At 42.1% G+C, this 25,980-nt stretch overlaps 2 protein-coding genes across 10 annotated transcripts in view; one reads left to right on the top strand and one right to left on the bottom strand.

Moving 5' to 3' along the window:
* LOC113022962 (band 4.1-like protein 1) overlaps positions 1-25,579 on the top strand; it is a 95,931-nt gene extending 70,352 nt beyond the window's left edge. For 2 of the 9 annotated variants that reach the window (XM_026168947.1, XM_026168948.1), the window contains exons 12-25: positions 126-355; positions 730-768; positions 1,302-1,346; positions 2,715-2,864; positions 4,014-4,100; positions 5,763-7,166; positions 8,990-9,040; positions 9,626-9,985; positions 10,413-10,541; positions 18,170-18,229; positions 19,436-19,531; positions 20,065-20,145; positions 20,235-20,351; positions 22,041-25,579. In XM_026168947.1, coding sequence (XP_026024732.1) covers positions 126-355; positions 730-768; positions 1,302-1,346; positions 2,715-2,864; positions 4,014-4,100; positions 5,763-7,166; positions 8,990-9,040; positions 9,626-9,985; positions 10,413-10,541; positions 18,170-18,229; positions 19,436-19,531; positions 20,065-20,145; positions 20,235-20,351; positions 22,041-22,046 — 2,855 coding nt within the window. In that variant the 3' untranslated portion in view covers positions 22,047-25,579. The remainder of the gene's footprint in view (positions 1-125; positions 356-729; positions 769-1,301; positions 1,347-2,714; positions 2,865-4,013; positions 4,101-5,762; positions 7,167-8,989; positions 9,041-9,625; positions 9,986-10,412; positions 10,542-18,169; positions 18,230-19,435; positions 19,532-20,064; positions 20,146-20,234; positions 20,352-22,040) is intronic. The other 7 variants (XM_026168949.1, XM_026168950.1, XM_026168952.1 and 4 more) reach the window with 7 other exon arrangements.
* On the bottom strand, positions 11,392-18,160 carry LOC113022964 (zinc finger MYM-type protein 1-like). The gene is made up of 3 exons (XM_026168957.1): positions 14,468-18,160; positions 14,163-14,216; positions 11,392-13,734 (listed from the first exon to the last, which is right to left on the bottom strand). The coding sequence occupies exons 1-3, from the start codon at positions 14,492-14,494 to the stop codon at positions 12,124-12,126; spliced, it is 1,692 nt and encodes a 563-aa protein (XP_026024742.1). The 5' UTR covers positions 14,495-18,160; the 3' UTR covers positions 11,392-12,123.
* Positions 25,580-25,980: the final 401 nt, after the last annotated feature.

Here is a 25,980-nt window from a genome sequence, read left to right as displayed (position 1 = left end):
TTTGAACAGCATGTGAAGCTAAACTAAGTTAAGCCAAAGACAACCTTTTCTCATCATCTGTGGAAGAAAGTAAATTAAGTGTCCTTCCCAGAATATCCAACGCTTCTCATCTGTCTGACCAACAGAGTTCTCACGGCCGGTATCAGCCATGTGCGAGAACCACGACGGCCTTTCTCACCGCAGCATCAGTGAACACCGACGGCTGCACAGCCCCTCCGGGGACGAGCAGGAAACAGAGCTGGAGCCAAGTTTGGAACAGGACGAAGAGGAGAAGGAGCACGAGCAGGGCCGGGAGGCGGAGCAGGACAAAGACCATGACGGCAACGTGACTCCAAGCAGAAAAAAAGAGATCATGGTAATAAAGACCTCCCAATGGAGCTTTAATGCGTTTCCAATGACAGAAGGGCTAAACGCACACTTTTAGTCACCTTGCCCACAACTCTGGCTTAAGTGCAGGGAGGCGATGATGTAAAGAGGTGCAGTGCAAGCGTCTCAGTCCAGCTGAGGTTTATCCAGCAGGGGCATAACGCTGTGGCAGCTTTGCTGGATTTAGCATTCACTAACTCTTCTCCTTTCACTCAGGCTTACATGCTTACTCTGCACTGCTCATAAATCCTGCTAACGGCTTTACAGTTTTTAACCCTTTCTCATTATGCTGACAAATGCAGACCCGAGCCGTGCCTCTGTTTACTAACATGCTTTTTCTATTTTTAAACTCCTGCTGGCGAGAAGGAGGAGGCCGGGTCACCAATTGACAGTAAACAGGAGGTATTTGGTGTCTGGTGATTTGGTCTCTGTCTGTCTGTCTGTATGCTGTCTTTATTATAAATACTGTGTCTGTTAATTGTTCCTCGCCCTCTCTGCATATCTCCCACTGGGTTTTGTCTCTGTACCTGTGGCTGTCATCACTGACAAACAAAAAAAGCTATACTGCATTGCACCACATTAACAAGTGATCCAAAGGCTGTAGTGGCCTTTGGCATCCCAGCAAACATTTGAAAGACACTGATGGTCAGAATTAGGTGTAAAGGTTCACTTAAGATTTAGATATGGCTGTAATGCTTATAGTTTTATTAAATGTTCAAAATTTACTGGGATGGCTTTATTTTCTCATTTCAGAATCTGTCTCAGCATGATACGTGTATCTGATAGCTAAATCTTTGCTTTCTGTCTGCCTGCTTGTCCTCTCACCGGCTTACCGCCTTGTGTCTGCATCTGACCTTGTTCGTGCACTCTCTTGCCCCGCACTCTTCACCTTTGACCCCCTCTCTTGCTCGCCCATTGTCCTGCAACCAACTCAGCTCTCTCAGTTGGACCAGGAGACTACTCCTCGGCACAAACAGGAGGTACAGGTTCTTGGATTTTGGCTCTTGTGCTTCTTGTCGTGTGTGCCTTTAATAGACTGAGGTTTGCCCGCATCTTTTCAGTCAGTTTATATTTGATTTATTTATATATTTTAAAAGGTATTTGAAACATCCAGCAACAAATCTCTAGCACTGCTTTCAGAGATAGACGTGAGCTTCTCCCCGTCCTTAAGTGCCTGTAATGCAGCATCGGTGCATTCTTCTCTGGGAAAAGCACTCAGATGCTCGACTTAAGTGAATGTGCTGGTACAAGTTCTCCATTTTTAGGTTGTATTACAAGTCCTTCATTCAAAGCTCTACTTTAAGCACAGTAACATCCACTGAAAACATCAACAACACTTCATATTGTAAAATGCTGCTGTATTCTGACACCTATCAGAACCAGCATGAACTTTTTCAGCAGTATGAGCTATAGTAGCTCGTCTGTTGACAGCCTTTGACCCCACGTGCATCGATGAGCCTTAGCCGCCCATCGCCTTTGTTGTTTCACCATCACTTTTGATAGATACTGAGCTCTGTAGGCCAGGAACACCCTACTATAGCTGCGTTTAGACATCCTCTCACGCAGTGGTGTATCCATCACAGTTTAAACGTCATCAAACTTGCTCAGATCCTGACCCTTGCCTGTTTTTCTTGCTTCTAAAGCACCAACTTTGAGGATAAAATGCTAATTTGCTCCCTAAAATACCCCACCCATTAACAGGTGACAGGATTAAAAGATAATAAGTGTTATCCACTTCACCTGTCACAGTTTATAATGTTATGATTGGTGCAGTTATATCTGTAGGGGGCATTTATCAGATAAATATTTACCTGTTATACTGTTAGTGGAACTGAAAAGCTCAAAGAGGGGATGTTGCACTAGAAACAGTATAAGTTCCTGTTCTGAACAGCCGTTTCTTCAGGTGAACTGCAGAATACTGTTTATGCAGGTGAAGGAATATGGGTTTTGTTTTGTTTCCTGTAGCTGTTGTCTAATCTTCCAAAAAGAGAGCTTTCTGAGTTTTGATTAGCGAACGGCATTAATTGATTATTCATATTCATTTTGTCTTGCATCCTCTTTGCAGTGCGTGCCTTGATTGTTGTGCTCATTCGTGTTTTGAAAGCTAATTCTGTCGTAACTTATTGAAGCCATGCTGTAGCTTCAATAAGCATCTTAAATGTCAGTGAACACCAGCACAAAGGACCAAAATGTTAGCGGAATCTCTAACTGGCATAAATGCGAGCAGTTTGCGTGGCCTCCTCTCCCTGTGTACATGAAGTATTACCTCACAACGTTCCCATACATGCCATACAAGTCTCAGGTGTTCATGACAGACTGATGGACTGTTATCTTCTGCTCTTCTCTAGTTTCTGGATAAGTCGCAGGACGTCTTGCTGAAGCACCAGGCCAGCATCAATGAGCTAAAGAGAGCCTTGAGGGAGCCCAACAGCAAGCTGATGAACCGCGAGAAGCGTCTGTCAGCGACCTCCCCAACCAGCACACCAGAGAAGAAGGCTGTGAGTGGGGGATGAGGGTAGGGGAGCTGTGGAGGGCTTTCAGGTCCATTATGGCCAATATCTCAAATCTAGCGACCTCTAAAACTTGACATTCCATTAAAGGCCATCGATATTCCCGTGTGCCAGTGTCCTCTTTCCACTTCTCGCTCTCGTGCTCGTTATGCAGGTTTTTAACTGCTTCATTAGCCTAAAGAGATACTGCACGGTCATATGATTTAAAGAAACATAGTGATTGAGCGTGATTGTTGAAGATAGATTCTGTTTTCCCTGCAGGCATTTCAAACAGGTGTCTCCAATATCATGGCAGTCGGAAACAAACATACAAATCCCCTGTTTATTTTAGGACAGCCGTGTAATGAATTGCTTTCTACCTTTTCTCTGGAATACCAGGATAATTCTCTAAATATCTCCGAGGTGCTTGAAGATGACTGACAAGTAGCACACAAGGAAACATCTTGAAGAGATTAGATCCGAGATGTTTTTGAGATTTTCTCAATGCGAGGCACTCGAGAACCAATCATCAGTCGTTTTTTTCTCCCCTGATTGCCTAACAGTTAGATCGTTTTCTTTATGCTAGATCACAAAATCTCTCAAGCTTTCATGGTATTGTGGTAATAGGGCTTTTAAAGATGAGATTGGCCTCTTCAGATAGGATAGTGTTTGCTGGTGCCTAAGTTGCCTTCAGACAATCTCTCATCTGCTGTCTGCCACAATCAGATTATAACCACAGAATGTCAAATGTTGTCTGTGGCAGAAAATGTAATCTGCTGTGTGCTTCATTCCAGAGGTCGGGGTTGTTTCTGTTTGAGTGACATTCGAAAGCTGGGAAAGTCTTGCTGCTCTTTACTGTTTCCAAGAGATTTAGTGAAACTCAGCTCTTTGATGTTGTTGCAGAATAAAAAAAAAAAATCTTTTTGCATTGCAAATGCCTCCAGATTTGCTTATGTGGATTTGGTGGCTGTCAGGTACATGGAGCTGCATGATTTTAGTTTGAAGTTCATTAAAAAGTTTCTGCTAGAACAACTCGCTTGTATCCTGTTAACACTGATTCTTTCTGCCTTTTGCTTGAAGTTGTGTCTCACAGAATTGCTCTAATGGCTGTTCTTCCTTCTCTCTTTTAAACCCTCTTTTCTGCCTCGTCTCGGTCAGTCGGTGGGCCGGGCAATGGGAAAGGAACCTGTTAACAGCCTGTCTGTTGAGGGTTTCGTCCAGAAGACTCTGGTGACTTCACCCGAGGTTGCACATCTCTCACTCTTTCTCTTTCACTAAGCAGTTTACTGTTTGTAGCATTGGCATGGTGCAGTGCAATTCCTATTATGTACTGCTGTCTTTCCCCACCCAGCAAAAACTTGCTGAAAAGATGACTTTGCTATGACGTATGACAAAAAAAGTAGTTTCAATAATAATGTCTGTTACAATTGATATGCATAAAGCCAAAGCAGGAGCACCTTAAAGCTGGATTCTATCTGAAGGCTGCTGGATTATGATAGTTGTAGCTGCAGAAAGACTTGCGGTCCTTTAGAAATAAAAAAAGTACCTGTAGTATGAGACCGCATGCTCATTGCATAACGAGCTGTCAATCTCAAGTCAACAGGCAACGAGCGTGCGGTTTCTCAGTCAGCTCTGCCCCATTTTTGTCAAGATGGCAATGGTGGAAAAGCTCATCTTGAGTCTTCCTAACTGGACTTTGCCAACCAACATCACGGTTGCTACATCTATCCTTTATACTGTCTGGACTGTAATAGCGCCTAAACATTGTGCCCTAAAACACAGAGCAGGACTGAGGAGCAGTCCACAAAGAAACATTAGACTAGTCTGTAGAGTTAGACGTGTCTTCATTTTACTCACAGTTAGTCTATTGTAAGTTTGACTGTTTCAGAAAAATAAATACCGAGTCATTTACAGCCACAAAAAACGACCCCCTGTCGGACTCGAGCCTCTTACTGATGTTGCCCTGGTAACAATCAGCAACACCTGCTCTGACTAGTGGCACTCAAAAAGGAAAGAAGGGCTTATATTTTGTACTAATGCTATCATGGTGAGTTGTTAGAGTCTGTAATGACTCACTGGCAATATAAAGCAGTGAGGATACTTTGTTTGCCCTATTCAACTATCCTAGTCTGACTTAGACTTAGCAAAGGCACTGAGCCTTTAGAAGTTATTGTATCCAAGCTATGGTGCGGGTGTTTTATGCTACACTCACTAGAGTTTTGTGTTTCATAAAGTTTTATTTTTAATTATTGCCACACTTCTAAAAACGGCCTTGTTTATGTTAAATTCCTCCAAAGTCCCTCAGTCAGCCATTTTTTTACTCCTTTGAAAAAAGTCTAAATTGGCCCAGAATTAGTTGTTAAACATAAAAAAAAAAAACGACTAAACTCGTTTATTCAGCTAATAAATGTGATGTTTTGTAGATTTAGTGGGAGTATATCAAAAGATGAGGCTTTTCAACAGCCTGAAAGACAATTTGTAGCAACATCTGATAAGTTTGTCTTTTTAAATGAATATTATTGTTATTACTTTACATCTTTTCAACAGGTTTCTGCAGTGTCTGATGTGAGTCTATCAGGGTTACATGTGATCCCAATGGGAGATCCATTTTGGACTAAATTTAGACTAAATCAAATTAAACTCAGCGCAATTTCAATGACTGTTTTTGGGTTAAATAAATGTCAAGACCGGCTGACCCGATTCAGCACAAAGGTCTGCCCATGGTACTCGGGTGGTGATTTGTTTACCGTTTTAAAGAAATGCATATTGAATAGGTAATACCAATGTTCACTATAACTCCAATATGTACATTTTGGGCCCTTTTCTTGGATTGAAGTCCTTGTCTAGATTTGATTGTTTGCAGTAGCTGTGCTTGTCTAACTGTGTTTAATCTATACCAACATGTAGGGCTCTGAGGAGTGGGTATTGATTGAAAAACAAGAACCTTATCAACAAGACCATGACTGGAAGGCTGAAGAAAAGAACAAATCTCTCACACCTGATTCCTCATGGGAGAAAAAGGGTCTGGAAAAAGAGATAGACGTTAGCAAGATGATGCATAAGGAGGTAGCAGGGTATGACAGAAAAGAAATGAAAAGCCATATTGATGAGTTTCCATCAACAAAATCGTCCAGAGAGGCAGATGTATGCTCTGAGCCTCGACGTTTTGTGATCCAATTATCCGAGAATGCCGACTCGTTTCAAGACAAATCTCAAAGCAAACCAGCTCGAGCCTCAGACCCTGAGGCGAACAGCGATGCAGCCCCGGGCTTGCGGCACATGAAGGAGCGCACGGCTTCTAAACCGAGGAAAAAGAGGAGACCCCAGAGCTTAAACCTGGGAATGCCCACAGAGCTCGTCTACAGGAAAGGAGGAAGCGATTCCACCGAAGACGAAAACGAGGGCTCGGACTCAGACAACAACTCAGAAACAGCACCGAAGAGAGGAAATCATTGCGAGTCGCCCCCAGTCGCAACGATGAAAGATGATCAGGGTTTAGAAAAGGATCAGCTGGTCAGGGTCTATAAAGACGGCAAACAAGAGGGTAAATTAGTTGGAGAAAGCAGGGAGGTCTCCACCCAAGGAGCAGAGCAGGTAAAGAAAAAAGTGAGCCTTGTTGGGACAGCAGATGTCGATTTAGGCTCAGTGAATGGACCTGGAAAAATAGAGCATGATAGCTCATTCTCAGGGTCTAAAGGAGAGTGTGTGCTGAAGATGCGAGGGAAAGGCTTCATTGACAACAAAGAGTTAGCAGAGGTTAAACTACGACAGGTCAGGACACATGAACGGAAGGTCAGTAGCTCTGGAGGAGAGGATGTTGAGGGTTTCTTGGGCGACAGAGGTCAGAGGACGTCTCTCCACCGACTGTCAGGCAGCAGCTACCAGTCGGAAATAACCAGGATTGTTCCTCTCAAGCCGGAGCGTTCGAAGAGCGTCACGTCCAAGGACGAAAGGGACCATACGGGACAGGACGATCCAAGACGGGGGATCAGAAGAGAATACCGGTGGTCGGTTGGCTCTCCGGAGGGATCCTCAGACCTCAGCTGGACCGACGGTTCCAACTTTCATCCAGCGTTCGCGTCAGATCTGGAGGGCGTTGCTAAAATCGAGCATCCAGACGATAGCTTTCAGTGTGGTAGAGTGTTCGCGGAGAGCCAGTCGTTCAGCTCAAAGGTTTCGGGGCTTCCCAAAATGGCCCCTCCAGCGCCGCCGGTGAAAACACAGAAGGCGAGAGAGTCCGTGCTAATACTCCGGAACAGCAGAAACGCCAGCAGGGAGCCGAGCCTGGACGCGGCCAAAAAGAGACACTCGGTAACTCCTCTTGGCATCTGCTATTCAGTCATTGGAAACAAAGCATGAGCTTCAGACAGACTTCAGCATGAGCACGCCATTATTCTTTTTTCTACGTTTTCAATGACTTGAAACACTCATCCATCTTGCCTTGTTCGTGCCTGCATGAAGAGCAGGCGGAGCCGTACCTCTGCTCTGTCTTGTGGCAGTCAAAAAGTGTGGACATTTTCCCATAAGGCAGTCCAGTTTATCCCCCCCTCCCATTGCCTTTTGACATGCACCACACTGTCTGGCAAATCTGTACAGCTCAACACTGGCTGTGAAAGTTTAAACACACACACACGCAAAAAAAAAAAGTCATGTTTCGGTGTTTTGGTTCATCTTTTTCAGCTGCTGAACCTGAAATTTCCTCCCAGCTCACATTGTTCTCTGTCAGAGGGCGGCAGACTCACATATTACCGCCGCTCCGATGATTTATCCTCATCTCCATGTCATTTCCAAGCTGGAAATACAAAATAAGCGATTTATTGCATATGAACGTTAGAAATTAAATCACTCATTTGTGAAAGGAGAGGGTGGGGGTGTACTGTCATCCATTACTTTGTTAGAGAGCTAATATCTTCCAAAATTAGAGATAAATGGAGTATAGAATTGGTTTGTGCGCAAAAGATTGAGGAACCACATCAAACTGATAACCCTTAAAAAAAACTACTCAGAATTTACAAACTGTCGCTGGATCCGTCACATGGGTGGTAATAAATCAGAAATCATGCGTTGCATTATTTCCATTTACCCTCACCTGGATTGAAAGCCCAGCGGTGTTCTAAACACACCAGTTCCTCCAACTGTGAAAGCCCAGCAGGCAGCAAGCAAACAGACACCACAGCTCAGTGCCTGACACAGTCAGATTTGCTGCTTTCATTTCACTGTTGGTATCATTGGGAGCTTGCACGTGTTTGGCACCGGAATGAAAGGAATTTGGAGTGAATAGACATGACAGCTTTCATCATTCCCCACCTTTTCATCTGAGTCAAGCTCTTGCATATATTGGATTAAACAGGCATGAGGAGAGAGGTGTTGCGTAGCTCTCAGTGTGCGAACAGACCTCACTGGCGAGTGACAATCACATTAAGATCTGATTGAAGTGGGAGAGGGGGGGGGGGCTGGGAAAATATTAAGGTGCTCCTCCAAACACGTGGACCCACTCTCCCAGTCATTTTGACAGGTTTTGAAATGCATCACGGCACCTTTTTAAAAAAAAAAAATTTAATCAGAAATGTAACAACATCATTTGACTGTATTTGTGTTTAAATTCACGGTGAACCATTGCAACACTTTCTCAGTTAGTGGATGAGTGGCTGCTCTTACTACCAGAAACCTGCTCGTTATACAAAGTGCATGATTTTCTTGCCCTGCCTCTGCTAACTACAACAAATGGCTGTAGATATCGTGGTTGCTTTTCTGTCCTCTAAACTTCTACTGCTGTTTGCTTTTGTCACTGTAGAGCAGTCCTTGAAATTTGTGCTGGTATCCATTCTGAACCTGACTGGATCTGACTGGTCAGAACCAGCGGGCTTGAATTGGGTCTGGCTGAATTTCTCACCTAAACTTGGGTTTGAGTTAATAGCACAAACTTACTAGTGTGTTTGTGTTTTGTATTTACATTTGGACCCTTCAGGATCCCAGTTTAGGTTTACGCTGCAATATTTTGTGCACAGAACCCCACTGGGCTCATATCTTCAGACCCCAGTCAATCACTGCTGTGTCAGTCAGTCCACACTCCATTCCAGCTTGTGCTAACCCTGAGATCCTCTCTCTGCTCTTTCCTCTGCTTCCCTCTGCAGGAGCCTGTCTCTACTCCTGCTATATATGAAGAGCCATTTGCTGACTTCAAGGTTATTCATTTGTATTTGAACCCACCCTTCATATCCTCTGTCCATTTTTCTCTTTTCCTCCCTCGATGCATGTCTCGTAGCTGACTGCAGCTTTTACTACCTGTTATCAATGTATGTGACGTTCAAGTTGCTACTTTTACCAAAACAAGAGTGAGTCTGTAAGTGGATTGTCAGAGCTTTGGATACAAGAAAAGTCGTGTGTTTATATTAGCAGAAGACTAGCTGTTGCATTGCTAATGTTAGTAAGCTAGCTGTTTAAGGAAACATATTGTAGCTAGTTTATTAGGTAGCTAGGTAGTTGGAGCTAGATGGAATATGCACACCACTATGTCTGAAGCCGGGTTGGTTTTTTTTGGAGTTAGGTCCAGCCCTCATCACATTCACTGTCAAAACGTCAAGGATGCAGTGGCAAAAAACTTTCCTCTCAGGGTCTTCAACAGGACTTTGCAAACTAATGGATAATGGCTAGCTTGAGTAGCAAGTTGCTTCTATAACATCGATGATTCCCATTTCTTGCCATCTCCATTCAAAACACTGTAGCTGTGCGATGCCAGAGTTTTGATCCTGTGTCTGTACCTGCACCAGAAGGAGTTTGGGGAGAGGAGGCCTCAGCCGAGCATAGCCTCGGAGGAGGAGCAGGAACGAGACACCGTGGCATGCATGAAGGAACCCCACCTGGGCATCGAACGCAAGTGTTCCAGCATGACGGTCAGCTCCACGTCCAGCCTGGAGGCCGAGGTCGACTTCACTGTCATCACTGACCTCCACTCGGGCCTCGAGGACTTTTCTAAGGGTGTGCCCGAACTGGGAGAGAGGGAGCGACAGCCAGAGGTGGGCCGGGAGGACTTTGAGGAGACCTCCAGGTTCTACTCTGCCCGTCTAATGGGCTCCCGGGACAAGTCTCCCATAGAGGAGAGGCTTCCTGAGGAGGGAATGCATCATGAGGTAGACAGATGAACGCATTTATACGTATTCATCGCCATCATCACCCACTGGCTTCACCCTGCCTGGCTGGACTTCAGTAGCCCCCTGCTGTATTTTTTATTTATTTTTGGACCATGATGTGTTCCTTAAATTTTGTTGATTCCTTATTGTGTTCAGTTTTTGTTCTACTCATTCTTATGTATTAATTGTAATTCACCCATTTTATTTTTGTTGGTGTTTCTTTGAATTTATTGCACCTCTTGCACGTTGTCATCCAGACTAATAAAAATGCATTTCACAGTTTGTTCCTATAAGTTAACATCGCTCGGTTGCTTTCTTTTGTTTAATATGCTGCTTACAAGAATGGGTCTGAAGTCTTCAGGCGACTTGCTGTGAGCAAATCGCTTGCTGCTCTTTGACTGTATTGTACTGTTTGTGTTTGATGCAGCCTCCCGTGGCAAAGAAAGACCCCAACACGGTGAGCGTGGCCCACAAGCTGAAAAGAGCTGACAGCAAGACGGAGACGCACACAAATGGATCGGAAGCCCACGCCAGCGTCGTTAATGTCTCTTCACAGGTAAACCGAACGCAAAAGCAGTAGAAACAACAGCACTATAGTCTGTGTGAGGTGTGTGCGTGTGAGCGTTTGAGCCGCCATGTTTCCTGCCAGGTAAATGACGCTCTGCAACGTGGTGACGTCATTCGGGGCGACTGGAATCGATAAGGGAATCGTTTGCAAAAATGACAAACAATTCCAAGGAATTGAAACAGTGGGAACCGGTTCTCAACAAGAACCGGTGTTCGATACCCATCCCTAGTCCTGACTGTGTACAAAGCAGCATAATCCACCGACCTGTACCTCTAAAGTGTAAAAATTAATCTTTGCTTTAAAATGTACAATTTTAGGTTTGTTTTTTTTTTTTTACAAGAACCTCCATGCCACTCAGCATGGAAGGTGCTGTTGGCTTTACACGTATTTATTTGCACAGCTTTAACTTACAACATGTTAGATACTGGGCTTTGGATGTGCCTGAAAGCTCTAGACTGAGCTTGGCTTGCTATCTATTCCTCTAACTCATCAACAAGATGAAGATCTGTTTTCCCAAATTGACAAAGTATTTACTTTTTTTTAACTTCTTTAGGAAATGTTGGGTTGAATATGATGAGTACTTTAAATACTTATAGGTGAGTGCCAGGGGTGTCACTAGGTTTTAAGGACAGGGGGGGCTTAGCCCCCAAGAGATGCACACGACATGAACGAACGTAGTGAATGAGCACAAAATTTCACAAACAGAAAACAAAGACTGAGAAATTGTTTTCCTACTTTTTTGGACAGATTAAACATCCTAGGCCACCAATAGATCTATTGTTTTATTTCAGTCTGCTTTATAATACAGTACAACAAAAAAACAGAGGAAATGTGTTTGCTGCATCAATAACAAGAAAAAAACTGAAAATAAAAAAGTACATTTTTCTGGCTGCAATCACCAGTTACTTGGTGGGTGGAAGCATCAAAGAATGACGTCTGTTTTTAAGAGTGGCAAATCGGTCAATCACTCTGTTGTGACTCAGATGCTGAAGCGTGTCTTTTTCAATAGACATGACTGCAAGACTGTGAAGTCTTTTCTGACCCATTGTTTGACGCAGCCAGGAGTGCAGCCGACGCAGTGCACTAAAGGACCATTCGCACGAGCAGCTGCTGACAGGCACTGTTAGGGCAACTTGGATGGTTGCCTTCAGAGAGGGAAACATGTCTGAATCAAGGAGGTTGTACACAGACAACATATTTTTGGGTGGACATCCAGCCTCTGTTTTCCGGGTAAGAAAGTTTCTGGCCACCAGAACCTCCTCTTTTTTCAGGTCAAGTCTGTAGTTCATTCAAGTGTGGTTCACTCAAGAAGTTCTCAGATTTAGGACTGCATGCCTGGACGCCTTTTAGCAGCCCTGCATCTACACTGCAAAATCTTTGATCAAGCTCGCCAACCATCCGATCCACACAAGGGAAAAGTAACTCTCTTTTCAATGTGTCTGAGTTGTTCAATTCAGTGCGTGAACCCACAGTTGCCTCCAGGACAAAATCCTCCATTTTCCTCTGTTTGTGCCTTGTCTTGGCACCTGGTTCAGGGATACTGTGGGTGTTACACAGGGCCTTGGTTTTCTCATACAGCTCTGTAGCAAATGCCCTTAAGTGTGTCACACACAGCTTGTTTGCAGATAAAAGCTTCTGCCAGGTCTAAAGTCTCTTTCTGCAGGAATTTGTGGAGTCCTTCGGTTACAGACAGAATCGACTGAAACATCAGTAGTGCATAGACTGCTGAGAACTTGTAGAGCTTTGCTCTGAGACCAACAGCTATGGGGGATCCAATTGCAGATAGGCACTCCAAAATGGCAGGCAATGTCTCAAGAACTGCACTGATTGATCGCAACTGACATGCCCAGCGAGTGTTTGAAAGTTGCACAAGCTCAGTTTTTGTCAATCCAAGCTTTGCCTGAGTCTCCATGAACTTATGATGATTGACTAGGGAGGTGCTGAAGAAAGAATACACACACTCCAACAAGCTGAAAAGCTCCACAGCCTCTGGGACAGCCTTGCAAGTATTGCACAAAACCAGGTTGAGTTGATGAGCATAACAATGCACATAGATAGCCTCAGGATGGAGCCTTCTAAAATGTGCTTGTACACCTCTAGTGGAGCCACTCATAACGGCTGCACCATCATATGTTTGTGCTACACACTTAAGCTCTGCAAGACCATAGTTTTGGATCTGCTGCTGAATCTCATTTGCAATGGACTGGGCATCAAATGATTTTATCTCTGCAAGTGCAAGGAAACGCTCCTCCACTGCCCCCTCTGACACGTACCTGACACAAACAGCTAACTGCTCTGCCTTTTTATCCCTTGCCTCATCCACCATGATGGAATAGACTTTAGACTTTGTCATTTCAGATACAATGACACTAGTAACTTCCTGGGCACAACAGTCAATCATGTCATTCTGGGATGTTGGTGAGATATACTGTGCATTTGATGGGGGATTATGTTTTTGAAGAAAAGGATCAAACTCCTTCAAAAGCTCCATGCACGCAAGAAAATTCCCTCTGTTTGGGCTGTCTTCACCTTCATCATGACCACGAAAAGGGAGTCCCTGTCTCCCTAACATAGAGGTGACTGCAACAATTCGTCTGAGATACTCTCTTCTTTCGACTATCTCACTCACATTTGCAGTTGCTATCATCTGTGCAACGTTTCCCTGTTTGCTAGTTCCCTGGTAGCTTTTCCATGTAACAACACTGTCCTTATGTGTTTGTGCCATCTCATGCTTGCCAAAGATGACTAAAGCTTTCTTCCAGTTCTTGCAACCGTTACTGACCAAACTATCATGTTTGATGTTTTTGCCAAACACTCTACATGGGAAGCAGAAAGCTGCATTCTGGTTGACTGAATATTCTAACCAGTTGTGCTTTTCAAACCAGCTGTGGTTAAATGCTCGCTTCTGTGTACCAAAAGTATCATGTGGATAGCTCTTCAGCTTCACCTGTCTGGGCCCTGTGTCTTTGTCACCTAAATCAAACCCTGTAGTAGAATGAGTTGCTGCAGCTGCTTCATCATTTTCCCTCTCTTGGCCTGTTTGCTCTCCTCTCTCTGTAATAACTTGATCTTCCTCTGCCTCTCGATCTATTTGCTGCAGCTCCTCTGTCTCTCCTTGCTCTCTCTGACTTGAACTTGCCTGTTGACCTTTTTCTCCCTCAGCCACTCCTTCTGCCTCACCCTTCAAGATACATTAAAACATACTGAATTGTAATGTAAATTGCTAATATCATGACTTCTGCTCCCGCTCCACAGTAATTTGTTGCTCCCAAATATTTTGAAGTTACAAACATTATATTTTGAGCACACATGTGACTAAAATGGTTGCAATTTAAAGCCCTGAAAAATATTACTAAATTACTTGAATTGAAGTAATATTAAAATAGAACCCTCAAAAATATGTGAGTCAGGCTAATTTGACTTATATACATATCTCTCTCTTTGCTCTCTCCACTTTCTAACCTTGACTCTCCTAAATAAAAGCTCAAGTTAAACAGGTCTTATATGTTGTACCGTGACTGAAATGTTTCATATTTCATATCCATATTGAGTCCCATAAAATTCTAATCAGACTGTCTCCATCACAAATGACTCCATCCTTTGACTCACCTCTCCAGCAGACGTCTCTCCCCTCTGCCTCTCTGTGCTCCTCTGCCCTGACTCCTACAGGTTAATGGGGATGGAGTGATTATTATTATTTCCACTGATGATAACCATACCTGAATGAGCTCAGCTGGATTTTTCAGAGCTAAAACGAGTGACAGAAATTAACATTATGCTAACAATTTAACTTAGTGCGCTAGCCAGGTTTTTATTTACAAAATGGGGAGCATCTGGTTCATTATTTACATGGGACTCTCTGCTGTTAGCTGGAGCTAACTAATTGTTACTACCAGCCAGTGATGAAGACTTACTTTCTTGAAAAACTTGCGTATATCCATGATTTCTTGCCGTTTGCCACATGCACGCTAGTGTTTCTGCAGGTGTATACGAGCGGAGTGTAAAGTAGCAGTGAAAACGAGGACTGGATTTTCAGTCATGTGGATGTCCCCTGTGAACAACTGGAAGGGATTGGATAACGAAGCACTGACGCTACCTTAACAATGTAAAGCGAAAGGGACCAACCGAGTTATGATCATATTTGTGTGAATAGCGACAGGTTTATATTATTATTTCTTTAAACTCATATTCCTGCATCTTTATATTGAATTTGTCTGCAAGTTCTGTAAAAAAAAATCGAATAAGTTAAAAAAAAAAAAAAAAAAACCCACCAAATTATTTAGGGGGGCTTAAGAATATTTTAGGGAGGCTTCAGCACCCCTAAAATAGGCCTAACGACGCCACTGGTGAGTGCTAAAGAATTAGGGCTACGGGACTGGCAGAAAGAGGAAATGAGGATCAGTTCCAACAGTCGCCATCAAAGTGACTCGCGATTAAGAATTTCTTATTTGTACAGAGCTTGATTAGAGGAAAAAGCGTCTTCTTTGAGCTGCAGTGACATGATGGCCATATTCCCCAGACACGGATGGAATAATAGCATCATTATGAAGTGATTAAAGTATTGACAGTGTATTAATGAGGATGATGAAAGCAGGTGCGAATCCCATTCATCTCCGGAGGCAGAGATTTGAGTGCCGGCTGGCTGTCCCACAGGAGCCTTATTAAAATGTAATCATCGCTGGGCTCTTTAGCCATTCAGCTAATAGTGTGGATGAACTCAGGCGATGATGTAGAGAGGGTGCCTTTGAAGTGCCACATCAGCGTTGAGTTACATTTTCAAAGATGTCAGAGAAAGCCACAGTACAGAGTGTGCATGTATGCTTCTCAGGCAAACTGACGTCATTCGTGGGCAGACACAGATCCTCAGCAGTGACACTGCACAGCCAGCAGAGGGAGACATGCTTTGTCTGTTGAGCTTGGGTTCTAAACAAAAGCACAAAGGCTCAGCAGCTGCTCCGTTCCAGCTGTCTGCAAAGCACCCACACTGTAGGACAATTTATTTTGCTTTCACAAACAATTCATCACGTATAGTTATGAAAATACACCAGCAGCCTCTTTAAAGCAGAACAATAATGGAAATGAATGACACACAAAAACAATTTTAAAGGAATATAAACAAATCAGTCAAATGCAAAACTTTGGATATAAAGCTATAGTTAGGACACAATCAAAAAGTAAATCTCACATTCCAGTTTAGTACCAATTACTAAACCATGATGTGACTAAGCTTATCTAATCTGACGTTCTCTCTGCTACTGAAGTGCCATAATGACAAAATCTAGAGAAATTGGTTAATTGTGGGTGCCCATGAGTCTCATTAGGGATATAAAAAGATTTAAAATATATATAAATGAATTATTTAAGCGTAAAAAAAATTCCTGCTGGTGGGTTATACTTCCATTCCAGTAAATTACACCAAAGAGGAGACTGTTTTCTGAGTAAACTCTTTTTATGAGTCTGCTGTTACAAACAGGGTGTATATACACTCACACTTTAATAGGTACACCTCTTCCACTGCTTGCTGATGCATAATAATAAAAATAATCAGCCAATTACGTAGCAGCAACTACAAATTTGACAAGGTTAGCATCTTGACTGTCTAGTAATTTAAGTGACTCTGAATGTGGCATGGTTGTTGAGTATTTCAGAAACTATTGATCTGCTTAGATTTTCCTGCACCACCATCCTTTGGGTTTACCGGGAAAGGTCCAAAAGAGAGTAACTATCCAATAAACGGCAGTTCTCTACACAAAGTCCTTCAAAGCAAGGTGTGCAGAAGTGCGTCTCTGAATGCACAACACATCAAACCTTGAAGAAGATCACACCAAGCGCCACTCTAACCGGCTAACAACAGGAAACTACATTTTCTAAAGGCTCACTAAAACTGGACACTGGAAAAACTGGAAGAGTGTTGCTGGTCTGCAGGTCTGCAACATTTGCATGGCAGGGTCATAATTGAGTGTAAACCACACGAAAGCATGGATACAGCCTGCCTTGTATGTATAGTTGCTGCTGGTGGTGTGATGGCTACCGGAGTATTTTTGCTGGCCATGCATGGCTGCATTTCAGCAGGATAGTGCACCATGCACACCAACATGACTTCATCATGAGTCTGTTGTACTCAAATGCCCTCCACAGTCACATGATCTCAATCCCATGGAACACCTTCGCGATGTGGTGGAACAGGAAGTCAAGGACATGCAGCTACTGGATGATGCTGGCATGTAAATCTCTGAGGAATGTTTCTAGCACTTTCTGCAGCACAAAGAATTATTCGACGCGACTGGGAGGTTCCCGGGAAAAATGTGTTTGCTGTTCTTTTTGAACAATCTGCTGGATAAATGAATCAAATTTCGGTTTTTATTTAACCACTTGCTTCTCATGCCATCCAAATATGGTGATAGAAAATATCGTCACTTTGGTGACATCAAGGACTGGGCGGCTAGCATTTAGCTGCTAGCTGATTCATGTCTGCTGGAAGACATTGTAATTTACCTGAGCTGACCTTAAAAAGGAACGAGACCTTTCAGTGAGACAATAATCTTGAACGCACTAGCAATTCTACCAAGAGATGCCCTCGAATGAAGAATGAAGGCTCGTGAAAAGCTCACTTTGAAGTCCCATTGAACCGTTGTACATTTAATACATTTAATAAAATCCCTCAAATATCTGATTTTGCATAGAAGAGTGAAAAACTTCACCTTTTATACAAAAGTCCTGCACAAAATAGTTATTCTTGCTAAAATGCCAAAGCAATACTTGTTTCTGAGCACACTGCTGTACTTATATTACCTTTACTGTATCCATATGTACTGTTTGAGTACAGGGGTGTACAGAGGTTGGTGTTCTTATTTCTATATATTACCTTGTATATATCCATGATGAAATGGATGCTGTCAGCACAAACACTGTTGACTTGGATTTGATGGAGCAGTAAATCAGTCCTCATCACTTTCTTTAAAGTGAGACTTTTTAACGAGTCAGTGTAGAGATAAACAGAGATAAACAGCAGAACTTCACCAGCAGACATGTGTGATGTGCTTTAGATCGCTTTCACTGTATCTAATGACATAAATAAATAAAGACAGTAAGGCAGCATTAACAGCAGGTCTTTTTGACTCGACAGGAAAAACAGATGAAACAAATTAGAATAAATTGTCCAAACAGCAGTGACACCATGAAGCAGCTCAGCGACGGTGCTCATTATGTTGTTTATAGCCGCTTGTCCTGTTTGACATGCCAAAATGTCTGTTGTGGAGGTCCAGCCCTGGCATTGTCATTAACTGAGGAGCAGCCTTAATTCAGGTTTTTGAATATGACCATTATGTTCCTGCTGTAGTGTGTCAGAATGAACGGCCTCATTTCATCATATATATGTTGTCTCTATAACAGGGGTGGTTCAAAATGTAAATGTGAAAAATTGAAATGTAAACTCTATGAAAAAGGAAGTAAAATCAAACTCCTCAAAGTGCAATGTTAAATCCACTACAATTAGCAGAGAACAAAACCACACTATTCTATTTTAAATATGCACTAATGCTTCTTTGCACTAATCACAGATTGTATTTAAAAAGCTCATTAAAGACTGTTAATAAGGGCCATTTCCTCTTTTTCAGAACTATGGAGTCGTCAGTCCACAGGAGGCTCCTGCTGCCGTCAAAGAAAATGGCTCTCCTGTAAGTATCTTTGATGAGGAGCAAAGGGACAGTACGTGTGTGTGTGTGTGTGTGTGTGTGTGTGTGTGTGTGTGTGTGTGTGTGTGTGTGTGTGTGTGTGTGTGTGTGTGTCCACAGTGAGAAACCCTAGCGATTTGTCCACTGATTTCCTCTCTTCTTGCGTTGAACTTTCATATCCTGTTGAATGACTGTAGAAATGAATAATGTTACACGAGGCAGCTGTTTGCAGGACCACATTCAGATATCTTCACGTGTTTCTTTGTAATATAGTCTGTTGATTCCAACATTTACATTCTACCAGCAGTGATAGCTGTTTTTTCTTGATGCTCATTATATTTCTGTCCAAGTCAAAGTCCTGAAAATGCTAAACTTAGAGTTTTGCTTGATGTTTTAAATATGTGGCCAAGTACTAAAACAACTGCTCAAGGCTGTATGACCAATCAGCATGTCTCACTTGATGTGATGAAACGAAACATTAGAGTACATTAATAGAACTAACAGTTGTGTTCATCGTCCCCTTGTCTTTACAAGCCCTGCAAGCATATTGTGCAATCTTTTTGTTCATTGGTGTGAAAAATGTGATCAGTGTACTAGTGACGAATTTTCTGGCTCTTATTTTGAAAGTTCAGTTGTTGCTAATCGGTTACCACTGACACATCCCATCTCGCGCTTTCTTACCGGTGTGGCTACAGCTAGCAACTTTAAGTTCTGCTCTGGAAATCTAATTGCTGGAGTACCTGCAGCAGGTGCAGCGGCGTTGCAGAGCAGAACAAGGACTGCTGTTGCCAACTGTCATTCAAGACAGTGGAGCTGATTTTTGTTGTTATGCACAGTCCACTATGATGAGACTCACTGGTTTATTAGGCGCAAAGTTACAAAGAATGTACTTCTATGGGAAATCATTACAAGATCAGCTGTTAGTGAAGTTTTTTTTTATAACGCAGAGAAAGCAAATTGTTGCTGCACACATCAGCATTGTCAGTGGCTTGTATTATTACCAACAGCTGATAAAGAGAGTTTTGTTGACCAGGGCATGTGGTGCACAGAAACTCTGATAACAGTTAACAGATTTCAGATCTTTGATTTAGATCCCAGGAGGCCGAGACCCCCCAAGGCTGGCAGAGCAGTACACGTTGTGTCCGAGCATGTTTTTGCTGTTAGCTTCGTCTATTTGTGTATAACTGCTCTCTAATGACTGTGCTGCAGGTAAAAGCCAGCACCCAGGGGAGAGAGTCTGTTGTGTCCCCGCTGACCATCACTGCTGAGAACGTTACCTCAGCAACCACGACACAAGTTACCAAGGTAACACTTCATGAGTTCCTATGGTTACAGTTTGATGGCCGAAGCATTAGGTCAGCGCCATCACATCTTTGTCTGCGTTACCCGTCCTTATAGATGCATTGGAGTGGAAGATCAAATAGATTTTATTTTCCTAACTTCTTAACTTCTTAATTAATAACAGGAAACTGTAATTAATATGTTAACAATATATTTTGATAAGGTGATCGACTCTGATAGGCTTTACATGAATACTAATAATACAAATCATTATTCCCTGCAGCTCTATTAGGACTGAATTACTGTTAGACAACATGATTCAGTGTGTTTCTACGTTATCAAGACTTTTAGTGCATAAAGACACATTTAGTTTTACAGGACACCAGTTTCATATCACTTAACAGTTAAAAAAGTCTCACACTAAATAAACTGAATGGATCTGTGTAAATTGGAAGGAGGACATGGATAAAATAGACTACAATAACAACACACTGCTGCTTTTTCTTGTGTGTCATTTTATATGATTCATTAAATTTCATTCTTTCTTTATTCAACAGACTGTGAAAGGAGGCTACTCAGAGACCAGGATCGAGAAGAGGATTATAATCACAGGAGATGATGATGTGGACCAACATCAGGTGAGAGACACTGTTCACAGAAACCCTCGCAAAGCAATGTTCGGATGAGAGGGTTACGACACACGCGTTGATGGTTTTTATGTCCCCAGGCACTTGCCATGGCAATCCAAGAGGCAAAGCAGCAGCATCCTGACATGCTGGTGACAAAAGCAGTAGTTATCAGGGAAACAGAGTCGCCCACTGAGGAGCTACAACAGAAAGCAGAGGTAAATATCTCTTGTTACAAGAACTCTGTACTTTTTAAGGATTACTTCAAGCACTTGACAGGCACAGAGCCTATGCTTAGACTCAAGGTTTTTTGTTGGAAAGTTAACCAAATGATTACAAAACACAGAACAAGTACAGAGGGCCACCTAGGTGCAAAGCTAATCCAAAGAAATGCAAAACAATTATAAACAGTTGGGAAATGACTGCCGAGAGAAATAAAGCAACTAGACATCAAAATGAGATACAAAATAACTACAAAGGAGATAACAGATGATTACAGAGGGATGCCAAATGACAATAACTATATATTAAAAAATTATTGTAAAGATGTAACTGGACTATAGAAGGATGAAAAATGACCTTAAAGAAATGCCAAGTACCTACATAATAATGCAACTACAGATTCAGACCAAATGACCAAGAAGATACAAAGTGGTTTAGACTTGCCAGAGATGCACACACATTACAAAGGAGAAATGAAAACAAAATGATGCAAAACTGTTCCAAATTACTATAGAGAATGAAAAATATGCACAAAAAGATATACAAAGACATAAATTGACTGCTAAATGACGTGCATAATAACCATGAGTAACATAGGGATGCAAAATGTCAACCAACAGAAAGAAAGATATTACATACAGATACAAAACATCTAACTATACAATAAATATTAATTGAGAAGAAAAGAGTAATAAACCCGATGCCTACAAAAGATGCAGAACATTATCAAACAAATGGAACTAGAATAGATACAAAAAGAAAGCAAAATAGCTAAAATGAGATGAAAATGTACCTCCAGCCTCTTCCAGGAATCACTGTTATCACCTCTGAGTATGTTAACCCTCAGATGATGGAATCTCAGCTTTTCTGGCTCAGCAAACAGGTCAGAGTACTGAGTCCTAAAACAGATAAGGATTAGAGATTCAAACCAGATCAGCTCCACATCCAGTTGGACTGTTATTTGCCAGTTCATCCTGTCTGGGTCTGTTTGGATCTCTTCATAGTGGGTTATTCGGTCCCAACATGATCTGTATTCCTTATGGAAAATGGCCCATCCTCCGAAAACTATACTAAAATATTGCCTGTCCTGTTTTTTATTTTATTTTTTGTTGTTAAATTTGATACTATTATTTAACTCTTGGTATTTATGGCTGTGCTATACAGATAGGAGGCATCATCTATCAGTGAAGGCTGATATTAGATGAAGTTGTAAATGGTTATACTGGGGAACACTAAAGTAGATTATTTTCTGTCAAACTCATAGATTATTTCTGCCATGACTGGATAAAAATACTTAATAAATGCTATGGTGAATCTTGGTATTGTAGCGCCATTGATAATGGTGTTCTTTCTCTACTCACATTGACTGAGGGTGATTGAACTCAGAGCTGATTGAAGTAACACTGATCGGCTGTTCTGGAACCAAAAAAGTCAGTTTGTAAAACGTTCTCCGTGGAAAAAGGGCTCAGCTCTCTGTGGGATGTAGTAAGATACAAAACCATTATAAAGACATCTTAAATGAACAAAAAGGAGAGACGAATCCTACAAAGATGCAAAATTAGTGTATTAATGTAGAGTGACTACACATGGCACAAAAAAATGAGAAGAAAGAGAAGAAAAACAGATTTATACATGCTCACGAGCACGAAACATCTTTTTATGTATGTGTTGTCATGTGGTTGCAGTCCTGATTGAACATGGTGGCTCCTGAGACGGGGGACAGGAGAGGATCCTCCAGCTGTGTGTCTCCGGCCCCGCCCTGCAGTATGCCACCAACCCGATAAGAGGACTTTCTACCCCACTGTGTACACACCAACACGACAACAGACTGCGTTCCACGAAGCAGTAGACCTCCACTCCTTTCCCTTTAGACGTACCAACTGTGACTGGCCTCTGACCTGACCCGGCTTCCCATCCCGTACCGGCCGATCCCAGCCCTCCACCCTCTAGTGGAAAGAGGAAAAATCTTCGATTGGAAGATTTCTCACATTTCTTCCATATTATTTAATGTAACATGTTTTGGCTCGTTTGAACCAGTGAGGTGTCACCTCTCACAGTTTGTGTTTAAGGGTCACACGTCTACCCCGTGCTGCTGTTATTATTAGAGAAAAGGAGGGGTGGGAGAAAGTATGGGGACAATGCTGGTAGCATGGGTAGGGATGGGGAGGTGCCAAGTGGCAAGAGCCAGCCTTTTTTGCTTGTTGGCCATCTCCTAGCCATGCCACCTTCAGTATAATCAACTGCTGTCTTATTAGCTTTTTACATTTTTATCTATAGAGGATCTAATTTATGTTCAGTGTTTGCTTGTTTATGAAATATGTATAATATCAGAAGATTATAATCTGCATGATTCAATTAAAAATAGCAGGGGGAATGAAAACAAAACAAAAATACACACATGAATATGTCCGCCTTTGGAAGCCCGGAGAAGTGGGAATGAGGACCGTTGAGAAAGTGTAAAATACATGAGGCCAATGAATGGTGGACAGACTGTACTAACTATTCAGAGGACAGCTGAAACTGGTCCCAGTCTTCAACACACAAGCATCACTGTCCTCGTCCAGCTTCACTGTTATTGTTTTGCTGTCAGCTCACCACCAACACAAAGAGATGCTGGTCACAGTTTTAGGGTTTTCAGAGGAAATTTTAAATATAAATAATATTCTATTTGTGATATATATTTACTTCTTTTTTCCTTACTTGCTTTACTGACTTCCATTGGGAAACAGAGTTTGTTTGACACTCTTGTGTTTTTGGACATTTCAGCCTTTATGTGTGAACATGCTGTAAATTCTCCCCGACAGAGCTGTAACCAACTGGCTCCAAACTTAGAGCTGGTTTTCCAGATTGTAAAGTTGGGCTGCAAAAAGCCAATGTTGACATCAAAGCCACCAGCTGTGATTTACTAATGTTGGCCACGTTTAAAGAGCTTAACAAGCCCAAACTACAAAATCGACGTTAGCAGTATCGTAATAACTGTGCATAAGCGGTAGCTGGGATATTTAAAAAATATTAATAGCGTTAGCGATGCACATATTATAACAGCATAAATATTCATGTAATTGCTCTTTTTTGTGTATTTGTACAGTTATAGTTAGACTTTTGTCATCTCTGTACTTTGTACTTTGACTTTCTTTTTTGCAAAAAAATCACTACTCTGACTTAACAGCTATGGTAAAATTTAAACACTAGCATTATTGCTATCATCATTAAATTGTCAAAAACTTTTTTTACTTATTGACATAATATTGCTATCAAGATAATTATGATATGGCGACATGACGACAGTCTTATCTGTCCAGTTTCACGTTTAGACATCTGTGATAATGAACTTGTTAGCATTTAAGCAAACAGCCAGATTAGCACGAATTAGCATTTATTTGTAGCTCTTTTTCTACCAAGCTAATAATTCAAATCCATTCCTTAATCGCTGTCGGCACTCTTATAGTGCTGGTATGATTTGTTTCTTTTTTTTTTTTTTCTTCAGGGATTTTGTTTTGCTGTAAAATTCTTCACTATGCTAACTTTGCTAACCTACCTGCAGGCTCATGTTTAGACGGTAGCAACGCAAGGTTTTATTAAAAGCAGCGTAAACCATGCTGTAAAAAGGTGTAAGAGTGAACCAAAACAGTGAGCTGAAAGGGGCTAAAATGCTAAGGAAACTACAGAGTCAGTTTTTTTCTTTTGATTAGCTTGTTATGTAAAACCACTGATCATAGCAGCTCTTTAAATAGCGACTGGTTCTTGGATTGTGCGCATGTTTGCAGACACAGCCTGAAGAGTTCAAGACACAAGATTAACAAGGGTACTTTTTCTCTCTCATTTTTTTGTTTTGTTTTCAGGTTAACCTTTTGAAGTTGTGGTTTATGAGTTTGTATTTATAGGAGTGGTCGGCTCCTCCCTTTTTCACATCACAGACAAAGCGTATAGTATGTCATGCGTTAAGTGGCCTCCACCCACACAGCGTGCTGGTTGTCTCATATTGTATATCCGTCGATTCTGGGTGACCTTTAATACTATACTATGCATCAGCTATCAAACATACAAATCCCTCTAACGGAGCCCGACCCGTGTTAGCCTGTGTCCCCGCTGTCACTGTTAACTTTTCGTGCTACTGTTACCTGAAGCAGTGACGCGCACTGCTTGTGAGATTTGCAATAAGCAGACATTCTTCTTATTCTGTGTCCTCTAAAGGGAGAAAACTGTGAACTGTCGTGTGTATCAAAGCGTAACCAAAACCAACAACACGGAGTTGTAAAATGACATTCGAAGGAATCTTTCCAACACTTGTGACCATGGCTTTGTTGCCCTCTTCATCTAATCCTCCCTTTGCCCTGATTTGAACCTGTTGACCTGCTGTTGGTGGTGTCTGTGGAAAACAGGAGAAAACTGATGATTTGTATATTCCGTTTTGCTCTGTTTTATTTTACCTGGTCATATGACACTGGACTGTTGAGAAGGCACTTGCTTGCAATGATTTGCAGCACATGTACTGTAACCTGCTGGGGGGAAAGCCTGTCTTTGCTGTAGGTCTGGACACACTACTGATGGAAAAGAACAACTGTAGGCATCGGGAGAGAAGCTGTGTAATGAGGTGGTGAGTTGGAGGATGGAGGACCTGTATTTATATATAAATATCTGTACTTCTGTGTATTAGCCTGTACACTTTGTAGAAACTGACAGGAGCAGAGATGTGTTTTTATGTGAGGGACGAGGCAGTAAGTAGAACCCGAAGGACAGCGGTGCAATAGAAATGTCACACGAATGGGTGCCTTATGTTAAGAGCCGCGGGAGCAATTATCAGTGCACGCCTGAAAGTGCTCTTAATCACCACGAGGCAGATGGAGGAACGACCTCTCTTCTCCACCCAAGGTGAAGAGGAGCTGTCTCGAAAGCGAATTACTGTCTTGTAAAGAATATGACTTTGAAGGCAGCGAGAAAAGGAGTCTCTCTGAATATGAAATGTTGGTCCTCAACGAGATGACGAACGTTTTTGGCCCCATTAACTTTAGAAAACCAGCACAGTATGGATCACGGATGTGAGTTTTTTTCCCTCTGTGAAGACCATCAAACTGCTCTGCTGTAAAGCCTCCACCTCCAAGTCTCCACTGCCTTTTGCTCTACATCCCCCTAGTGCTTGGTGGTGTGTATTTGCTGTATTTGCATTCAGTCTAAATGGAAAAAAAACATACATGCATAAATAAATGTCTCAGTATGATTCAAACACTGTCTCTGATTCTGTAATGAAGGGAGAGGGATTTCTTTTTGAACTTGAGGAAATGTTTGTTTTGTTTTTCCCCTTCTGTTACTTGAATATTTCCATACATTTACAATTCAGCTTGTGAAATAAAGGGCTTCTTTTGTAACACCAGAGTAGTGAAGGATTCTTGCTGGAGTGAATATGATGGAAACAGCCTTGGTCTGTATTGCCATCTTGTGACCACGTTCGGTACATGCAGTAAAAGTGGGCTGCAGTGGGTTTCTGGGTGCTCTTAGTGCCACCTAGTGGATTTCTGAAACCAAAGAAGCATGCTCAACATTTTCACTGAACTTCAAAAATCACTTGGTACTTCACACAGAATACAATCACCTTATATTAGTCTGCGAAACACCTGCAGGATGTCT

This window comes from Astatotilapia calliptera, chromosome 5 (assembly GCF_900246225.1).
Source record: "Astatotilapia calliptera chromosome 5, fAstCal1.2, whole genome shotgun sequence".
NCBI lineage: Eukaryota > Metazoa > Chordata > Actinopteri > Cichliformes > Cichlidae > Astatotilapia > Astatotilapia calliptera.
This window is presented reverse-complemented; position numbering and strand designations above follow the sequence as displayed.

Excerpts from the sequence above, each read along its gene's own strand:
- LOC113022964 (XM_026168957.1), bottom strand. The coding sequence starts at position 14,494 with ATGGATATACGCAAGTTTTTCAAGAAA. Across the intron at positions 14,217-14,467 it reads TACGCAAGTTTTTCAAGAAA|GAGTCAGGGCAGAGGAGCAC; the intron begins GTAAGTCTTCAT and ends ATTAACCTGTAG. Across the intron at positions 13,735-14,162 it reads GAGAGACGTCTGCTGGAGAG|GGTGAGGCAGAAGGAGTGGC; the intron begins GTGAGTCAAAGG and ends TGTATCTTGAAG.